Source organism: Procambarus clarkii, chromosome 56 (assembly GCF_040958095.1).
Source record: "Procambarus clarkii isolate CNS0578487 chromosome 56, FALCON_Pclarkii_2.0, whole genome shotgun sequence".
Classification (NCBI taxonomy): domain Eukaryota; kingdom Metazoa; phylum Arthropoda; class Malacostraca; order Decapoda; family Cambaridae; genus Procambarus; species Procambarus clarkii.
Genome location: NC_091205.1, coordinates 5,532,086 through 5,542,126, shown reverse-complemented (window position 1 = coordinate 5,542,126; position 10,041 = coordinate 5,532,086). Strand labels below are relative to the sequence as shown.

The 10,041-nt window shown below is 56.9% G+C and overlaps 1 protein-coding gene across 1 annotated transcript; it reads left to right on the top strand.

The window, feature by feature from the left end:
* Positions 1–2,279: 2,279 nt before the first annotated feature.
* Positions 2,280–3,515, top strand: LOC138353060 (uncharacterized). Its single transcript, XM_069305700.1, has one exon. The coding sequence runs from the start codon at positions 2,280–2,282 to the stop codon at positions 3,513–3,515; it is 1,236 nt and encodes a 411-aa protein (XP_069161801.1).
* Positions 3,516–10,041: the final 6,526 nt, after the last annotated feature.

Sequence of the window (10,041 nt, the reverse complement as noted above, 5' to 3'; positions counted from 1 at the left end):
CATTCACCACCTCCCCAAGCATTCACCTCCTCCCCTACCATTCACCATCTCCCCTACCATTCACCACCTCCCCTACCATTCACCTCCTCCCCAACCATTCACCACCTCCCCTACCATTCACCACCTCCCCTACCATTCACCACCTCCCCTACCATTCACCACCTCCCCTACCATTCACCACCTCCCCTACCATTCACCTCCTCCCCAACCATTCACCACCTCCCCTACCATTCACCTCCTCCCCAACCATTCACCACCTCCCCAACCATTCACCTCCTCCCCTACCATTCACCACCTCCCCTACCATTCACCACCTCCCCAACCATTCACCACCTCCCCTACCATTCACCACCTCCCCTAACATTCACCACCTCCCCTACCATTCACCACCTCCCCTACCATTCACCACCTCCCCTACCATTCACCACCTCCCCTACCATTCACCACCTCCCCTACCATTCACCACCTCCCCTACCATTCACCACCTCCCCTACCATTCACCACCTCCCCTACCATTCACCACCTCTCCAAGCATTCACCACCTCCCCTACCATTCACCACCTCCCCTACCATTCACCACCTCCCCTACCATTCACCACCTCCCCTACCATTCACCACCTCCCCTACCATTCACCACCTCCCCTACCATTCACCACCTCCCCAACCATTCACCACCTCCCCTACCATTCACCACCTCCCCTACCATTCACCACCTCCCCTACCATTCACCACCTCCCCTACCATTCACCACCTCCCCTAACATTCACCACCTCCCCTACCATTCACCACCTCCCCTACCATTCACCACCTCCCCTACCATTCACCACCTCCCCTACCATTCATCACCTCCCCTACCATTCACCACCTCCCCTACCATTCACCACCTCCCCTACCATTCATCACCTCCCCTACCATTCACCACCTCCCCTACCATTCACCACCTCCCCTACCATTCACCACCTCCCCTACCATTCACCACCTCCCCTACCATTCACCACCTCCCCAACCATTCACCACCTCCCCAACCATTCACCACCTCCCCTACCATTCACCACCTCCCCTACCATTCACCACCTCCCCTACCATTCACCACCTCCCCTACCATTCACCACCTCCCCTACCATTCACCACCTCCCCTACCATTCATCACCTTCCAAATAACTTCAGTTCTTTCCCTTCAAATTAGTTTTACTGATAATTGTCGCATCATGCTAATTATGAGTCATATACTGGGTCTTTCCAATATATCAGCTTTCTAATACTTATCTAAAGGTCACTCACTTCATGCCTACAACAGAATGTTATAGTTTAGTCCAGCCAGTAGTGAAATAATTTGTATAACTTGCTACCAATTAAAAAAAAATTTTATTCTAAAAGGAGGAATGTTTACTTGCTATGATTATTCTGACACTCTTATGTAATTAATGTATTTTTATATGTGCACTTGCTCAGTTAAAGGTACTTTAATGAATAAAGTCTTTGATTTGATTTTGTTCCTTTTTCTTCAGTCCATTCACTTGGACTCAGAAGAAGCCTGGCTTCTTGCAGGTCGGCGTTCGTTCCCTTATGTCCCCGTTTGTTTGTGTATCGTATTTTCCCTCCGTCGTGTCTATGTTCCTTGTCCTTATATTCTTTCCAAGAGAAAGAGTCATACTGGCTTAGCTCTCTTCCTGTTCCCTGTTCTCCACTGTTTCCTGTTCTCCATACGTCACTACTCTTTAAATAAGAACAAAACTGAAACAAACAATACATTTTTCACTAATACAAATATAAATAAAAATGTGTGTTGCGTTCTCACGACCTCAGAACAACCCTGGAGAAGCTTCAGGTAATGCTCAGGTTCAACACACACGGAGAAATATGCCTTTAAGAAATAAAGAGTTCCCTCCAGATCTTTGCTCCTGGTCTTAATTATAACTTTTATAGATAGCTGCAACTGACCCCACGGAGTGGGGCAGGGTGTGGGAGCAAGGTGTGGGAGCAGGGTGTGGGGCAGGGTGTGGGAGCATGGTGTGGGAGCAGGGTGTGGGGCAGGGTGTGGGGCAGGGTGTGGGAGCAGGGTGTGGGAGCATGGTGTGGGAGCATGGTGTGGGGCAGGGTGTGGGAGCAGGGTGTGGCGCAGGGTGTGGGGTATGGTGTGGGGCATGGTGTGGGGGGTATAGTGGGGGGGGGTCATGATGCTAGGTGATACGATGCACCACTCAGCTCCATCAGTCACTGGGTGACATCAAGATCAGCTGTGTTGCTGCACTAAATGTTGAGGATGTCCTTGACCAGTTATGTTAACTTTGGTACCAGCACAGCTCTGTTCTACCAGCACAGCTCTGGTCTACCAGCACAGCTCTGGTCTACCAACACAGCTCTGGTCTACCAACACAGCTCTGGTCTACCAGCACAGCTCTGGTCTACCAGCACAGCTCTGGTCTACCAGCACAGCTCTGGTCTACCAGCACAGCTCTGGTCTACCAACACAGCTCTGGTCTACCAGCACAGCTCTGGTCTACCAGCACAGCTCTAGTCTACCAGCACAGCTCTGGTCTACCAGCACAGCTCTGGTCTACCAACACAGCTCTGGTCTACCAGCACAGCTCTGGTCTACCAGCACAGCTCTGGTCTACCAGCACAGCTCTGGTCTACCAGCACAGCTCTGGTCTACCAGCACAGCTCTGGTCTACCAGCACAGCTCTGGTCTACCAACACAGCTCTGGTCTACCAGCACAGCTCTGGTCTACCAGCACAGCTCTGGTCTACCAGCACAGCTCTGGTCTACCAGCACAGCTCTGGTCTACCAGCACAGCTCTGGTCTACCAGCACAGCTCTGGTCTACCAGCACAGCTCTGGTCTACCAACACAGCTCTGGTCTACCAGCACAGCTCTGGTCTACCAGCACAGCTCTGGTCTACCAGCACAGCTCTGGTCTACCAGCACAGCTCTGGTCTACCAGCACAGCTCTGGTCTACCAGCACAGCTCTGGTCTACCAACACAGCTCTGGTCTACCAACACAGCTCTGGTCTACCAGCACAGCTCTGGTCTACCAGCACAGCTCTGGTCTACCAACACAGCTCTGGTCTACCAACACAGCTCTGGTCTACCAGCACAGCTCTGGTCTACCAGCACAGCTCTGGTCTACCAACACAGCTCTGGTCTACCAGCACAGCTCTGGTCTACCAGCACAGCTCTGGTCTACCAGCACAGCTCTGGTCTACCAGCACAGCTCTGGTCTACCAGCACAGCTCTGGTCTACCAGCACAGCTCTGGTCTACCAGCACAGCTCTGGTCTACCAGCACAGCTCTGGTCTACCAACACAGCTCTGGTCTACCAACACAGCTCTGGTCTACAAGCACAGATTCAGGCACCATATTACAGCACCTTAGCGACAATCTTCAAGTGGTACTGACACCAACACAAGAGGATAGTGAGCATGGCCACGTGTTGTGGTGTGTCTGCTTCAGTGATCTACTGCCCGTCACACCTGAGGCTCGGGCCCGTGTTGTGGTGTGTCTGCTTCAGTGATCTACTGCCCGTCACACCTGAGGCTCGGCCACGTGTTGTGGTGTGTCTGCTTCAGTGATCTACTGCCCGTCACACCTGAGGCTCAGGCCCGTGTTGTGGTGTGTCTGCTTCAGTGATCTACTGCCCGTCACACCTGAGGCTCGGGCCCGTGTTGTGGTGTGTCTGCTTCAGTGATCTACTGCCCGTCACACCTGAGGCTCGGGCCCGTGTTGTGGTGTGTCTGCTTCAGTGATCTACTGCCCGTCACACCTGAGGCTCGGCCACGTGTTGTGGTGTGTCTGCTTCAGTGATCTACTGCCCGTAACACCTGAGGCTCGGGCCCGTGTTGTGGTGTGTCTACTTCAGTGATCTACTGCCCGTCACACCTGAGGCTCGGGCCCGTGTTGTGGTGTGTCTGCTTCAGTGATCTACTGCCCGTCACACCTGAGGCTCGGGCCCGTGTTGTGGTGTGTCTGCTTCAGTGATCTACTGCCCGTCACACCTGAGGCTCGGCCACGTGTTGTGGTGTGTCTGCTTCAGTGATCTACTGCCCGTCACACCTGAGGCTCGGGCCCGTGTTGGGGTGTGTCTGCTTCAGTGATCTACTGCCCGTCACACCTGAGGCTCGGGCCCGTGTTGGGGTGTGTCTGCTTCAGTGATCTACTGCCCGTCACACCTGAGGCACGTGCCCGTGTTGTGGTGTGTCTGCTTCAGTGATCTACTGCCCGTCACACCAGAGGCTCGGGCCCGTGTTGTGGTGTGTCTGCTTCAGTGATCTACTGCCCGTCACACCTGAGGCTCGGCCACGTGTTGTGGTGTGTCTGCTTCAGTGATCTACTGCCCGTCACACCTGAGGCTCGGGCCCGTGTTGTGGTGTGTCTGCTTCAGTGATCTACTGCCCGTCACACCTGAGGCTCGGCCACGTGTTGTGGTGTGTCTGCTTCAGTGATCTACTGCCCGTCACACCTGAGGCTCGGGCCCGTGTTGTGGTGTGTCTGCTTCAGTGATCTACTGCCCGTCACACCTGAGGCTCGGTCCCGTGTTGTGGTGTGTCTGCTTCAGTGATCTACTGCCCGTCACACCTGAGGCTCGGGCCCGTGTTGAGGTGTGTCTGCTTCAGTGATCTACTGCCCGTCACACCTGAGGCTCGGCCACGTGTTGTGGTGTGTCTGCTTCAGTGATCTACTGCCCGTAACACCTGAGGCTCGGGCCCGTGTTGTGGTGTGTCTACTTCAGTGATCTACTGCCCGTCACACCTGAGGCTCGGGCCCGTGTTGTGGTGTGTCTGCTTCAGTGATCTACTGCCCGTCACACCTGAGGCTCGGACCCGTGTTGTGGTGTGTCTGCTTCAGTGATCTACTGCCCGTCACACCTGAGGCTCGGGCCCGTGTTGTGGTGTGTCTGCTTCAGTGATCTACTGCCCGTCACACCTGAGGCTCGGGCCCGTGTTGTGGTGTGTCTGCTTCAGTGATCTACTGCCCGTCACAGCTGAGGCTCGGGCCCGTGTTGTGGTGTGTATGCTTCAGTGATCTACTGCCTGTCACACCTGAGGCTCGGGCCCGTGTTGTGGTGTGTCTGCTTCAGTGATCTACTGCCCGTCACACCTGAGGCTGGGCCACGTGTTGTGGTGTGTCTGCTTCAGTGATCTACTGCCCGTCACACCTGAGGCTCGGGCCCGTGTTGTGGTGTGTCTGCTTCAGTGATCTACTGCCCGTCACACCTGAGGCTCGGCCACATGTTGGGGTGTGTCTGCTTCAGTGATCTACTGCCCGTCACACCTGAGGCTCGGCCACGTGTTGGGGTGTGTCTGCTTCAGTGATCTACTGCCCGTCACATCTGAGGCTCGGGCCCGTGTTGCGGTGTGTCTGCTTCAGTGATCTACTGCCTGTCACACCTGAGGCTCGGGCCCGTGTTGTGGTGTGTCTGCTTCAGTGATCTACTGCCCGTGACACCTGAGGCTCGGGCCCGTGTTGTGGTGTGTCTGCTTCAGTGATCTACTGCCCGTCACACCTGAGGCTCGTGCCCGTGTTGTGGTGTGTCTGCTTCAGTGATCTACTGCCCGTCACACCTGAGGCTCGGGCCCGTGTTGTGGTGTGTCTGCTTCAGTGATCTACTGCCCGTCACACCTGAGGTTCGGGCACGTGTTGTGGTGTGTCTGCTTCAGTGATCTACTGCCCGTCACACCTGAGGCTCGGGCCCGTGTTGTGGTGTGTCTGCTTCAGTGATCTACTGCCCGTCACACCTGAGGCTCGGGCCCGTGTTGTGGTGTGTCTGCTTCAGTGATCTACTGCCCGTCACACCTGAGGCTCGGGCCCGTGTTGTGGTGTGTCTGCTTCAGTGATCTACTGCCCGTCACACCTGAGGCTCGGGCCCGTGTTGTGGTGTGTCTGCTTCAGTGATCTACTGCCCGTCACACCTGAGGCTCGGGCCCGTGTTGTGGTGTGTCTGCTTCAGTGATCTACTGCCCGTCACACCTGAGGCTCGGCCACGTGTTGTGGTGTGTCTGCTTCAGTGATCTACTGCCCTTCACACCTGAGGCTCGGGCCCGTGTTGTGGTGTGTCTGCTTCAGTGATCTACTGCCCGTCACACCTGAGGCTCGGGCCCGTGTTGTGGTGTGTCTGCTTCAGTGATCTACTGCCCGTCACACCTGAGGCTCGGGCCCGTGTTGTGGTGTGTCTGCTTCAGTGATCTACTGCCCGTCACACCTGAGGCTCGGCCACGTGTTGTGGTGTGTCTGCTTCAGTGATCTACTGCCCGTAACACCTGAGGCTCGGGCCCGTGTTGTGGTGTGTCTACTTCAGTGATCTACTGCCCGTCACACCTGAGGCTCGGGCCCGTGTTGTGGTGTGTCTGCTTCAGTGATCTACTGCCCGTCACACCTGAGGCTCGGGCCCGTGTTGTGGTGTGTCTGCTTCAGTGATCTACTGCCCGTCACACCTGAGGCTCGGGCCCGTGTTGTGGTGTGTCTGCTTCAGTGATCTACTGCCCGTCACACCTGAGGCTCGGGCCCGTGTTGTGGTGTGTCTGCTTCAGTGATCTACTGCCCGTCACAGCTGAGGCTCGGGCCCGTGTTGTGGTGTGTATGCTTCAGTGATCTACTGCCTGTCACACCTGAGGCTCGGGCCCGTGTTGTGGTGTGTCTGCTTCAGTGATCTACTGCCCGTCACACCTGAGGCTGGGCCACGTGTTGTGGTGTGTCTGCTTCAGTGATCTACTGCCCGTCACACCTGAGGCTCGGGCCCGTGTTGTGGTGTGTCTGCTTCAGTGATCTACTGCCCGTCACACCTGAGGCTCGGCCACATGTTGGGGTGTGTCTGCTTCAGTGATCTACTGCCCGTCACACCTGAGGCTCGGCCACGTGTTGGGGTGTGTCTGCTTCAGTGATCTACTGCCCGTCACACCTGAGGCTCGGGCCCGTGTTGGGGTGTGTCTGCTTCAGTGATCTACTGCCCGTCACACCTGAGGCTCGGGCCCGTGTTGGGGTGTGTCTGCTTCAGTGATCTACTGCCCGTCACACCTGAGGCACGTGCCCGTGTTGTGGTGTGTCTGCTTCAGTGATCTACTGCCCGTCACACCTGAGGCTCGGGCCCGTGTTGTGGTGTGTCTGCTTCAGTGATCTACTGCCCGTCACACCTGAGGCTCGGGCCCGTGTTGTGGTGTGTCTGCTTCAGTGATCTACTGCCCGTCACACCTGAGGCTCGGTCCCGTGTTGTGGTGTGTCTGCTTCAGTGATCTACTGCCCGTCACACCTGAGGCTCGGGCCCGTGTTGTGGTGTGTCTGCTTCAGTGATCTACTGCCCGTCACACCTGAGGCTCGGCCACGTGTTGTGGTGTGTCTGCTTCAGTGATCTACTGCCCGTAACACCTGAGGCTCGGGCCCGTGTTGTGGTGTGTGTCTACTTCAGTGATCTACTGCCCGTCACACCTGAGGCTCCGGCCCGTGTTGTGGTGTGTCTGCTTCAGTGATCTACTGCCCGTCACACCTGAGGCTCGGGCCCGTGTTGTGGTGTGTCTGCTTCAGTGATCTACTGCCCGTCACACCTGAGGCTCGGCCACGTGTTGTGGTGTGTCTGCTTCAGTGATCTACTGCCCGTCACACCTGAGGCTCGGCCACGTGTTGGGGTGTGTCTGCTTCAGTGATCTACTGCCCGTCACATCTGAGGCTCGGGCCCGTGTTGTGGTGTGTCTGCTTCAGTGATCTACTGCCCGTGACACCTGAGGCTCGGGCCCGTGTTGTGGTGTGTCTGCTTCAGTGATCTACTGCCCGTCACACCTGAGGCTCGTGCCCGTGTTGTGGTGTGTCTGCTTCAGTGATCTACTGCCCGTCACACCTGAGGCTCGGGCCCGTGTTGTGGTGTGTCTGCTTCAGTGATCTACTGCCCGTCACACCTGAGGTTCGGGCACGTGTTGTGGTGTGTCTGCTTCAGTGATCTACTGCCCGTCACACCTGAGGCTCGGGCCCGTGTTGTGGTGTGTCTGCTTCAGTGATCTACTGCCCGTCACACCTGAGGCTCGGGCCCGTGTTGTGGTGTGTCTGCTTCAGTGATCTACTGCCCGTCACACCTGAGGCTCGGGCCCGTGTTGTGGTGTGTCTGCTTCAGTGATCTACTGCCCGTCACACCTGAGGCTCGGGCCCGTGTTGTGGTGTGTCTGCTTCAGTGATCTACTGCCCGTCACACCTGAGGCTCGGGCCCGTGTTGTGGTGTGTCTGCTTCAGTGATCTACTGCCCGTCACACCTGAGGCTCGGCCACGTGTTGTGGTGTGTCTGCTTCAGTGAATCTACTGCCCGTCACACCTGAGGCTCGGGCCCGTGTTGTGGTGTGTCTGCTTCAGTGATCTACTGCCCGTCACACCTGAGGCTCGGGCCCGTGTTGTGGTGTGTCTGCTTCAGTGATCTACTGCCCGTCACACCTGAGGCTCGGGCCCGTGTTGTGGTGTGTCTGCTTCAGTGATCTACTGCCCGTCACACCTGAGGCTCGGCCACGTGTTGTGGTGTGTCTGCTTCAGTGATCTACTGCCCGTAACACCTGAGGCTCGGGCCCGTGTTGTGGTGTGTCTACTTCAGTGATCTACTGCCCGTCACACCTGAGGCTCGGGCCCGTGTTGTGGTGTGTCTGCTTCAGTGATCTACTGCCCGTCACACCTGAGGCTCGGGCCCGTGTTGTGGTGTGTCTGCTTCAGTGATCTACTGCCCGTCACACCTGAGGCTCGGGCCCGTGTTGTGGTGTGTCTGCTTCAGTGATCTACTGCCCGTCACACCTGAGGCTCGGGCCCGTGTTGTGGTGTGTCTGCTTCAGTGATCTACTGCCCGTCACAGCTGAGGCTCGGGCCCGTGTTGTGGTGTGTATGCTTCAGTGATCTACTGCCTGTCACACCTGAGGCTCGGGCCCGTGTTGTGGTGTGTCTGCTTCAGTGATCTACTGCCCGTCACACCTGAGGCTGGGCCACGTGTTGTGGTGTGTCTGCTTCAGTGATCTACTGCCCGTCACACCTGAGGCTCGGGCCCGTGTTGTGGTGTGTCTGCTTCAGTGATCTACTGCCCGTCACACCTGAGGCTCGGCCACATGTTGGGGTGTGTCTGCTTCAGTGATCTACTGCCCGTCACACCTGAGGCTCGGCCACGTGTTGGGGTGTGTCTGCTTCAGTGATCTACTGCCCGTCACATCTGAGGCTCGGGCCCGTGTTGCGGTGTGTCTGCTTCAGTGATCTACTGCCTGTCACACCTGAGGCTCGGGCCCGTGTTGTGGTGTGTCTGCTTCAGTGATCTACTGCCCGTGACACCTGAGGCTCGGGCCCGTGTTGTGGTGTGTCTGCTTCAGTGATCTACTGCCCGTCACACCTGAGGCTCGTGCCCGTGTTGTGGTGTGTCTGCTTCAGTGATCTACTGCCCGTCACACCTGAGGTTCGGGCACGTGTTGTGGTGTGTCTGCTTCAGTGATCTACTGCCCGTCACACCTGAGGCTCGGGCCCGTGTTGTGGTGTGTCTGCTTCAGTGATCTACTGCCCGTCACACCTGAGGCTCGGGCCCGTGTTGTGGTGTGTCTGCTTCAGTGATCTACTGCCCGTCACACCTGAGGCTCGGGCCCGTGTTGTGGTGTGTCTGCTTCAGTGATCTACTGCCCGTCACACCTGAGGCTCGGGCACGTGTTGTGGTGTGTCTGCTTCAGTGATCTACTGCCCGTCACACCTGAGGCTCGGGCACGTGTTGTGGTGTGTCTGCTTCAGTGATCTACTGCCCGTCACACCTGAGGCTCGGGCCCGTGTTGTGGTGTGTCTGCTTCAGTGATCTACTGCCCGTCACACCTGAGGCTCGGGCACGTGTTGTGGTGTGTCTGCTTCAGTGATCTACTGCCCGTCACACCTGAGGCTTGGACACGTGTTGTGTTGTGTCTGCTTCAGTGATCTACTGCCCGTCACACCTGAGGCTCGGGCCCGTGTTGTGGTGTGTCTGCTTCAGTGATCTACTGCCCGTCACACCTGAGGCTCGGGCACGTGTTGTGGTGTGTCTGCTTCAGTGATCTACTGCCCGTCACACCTGAGGCTTG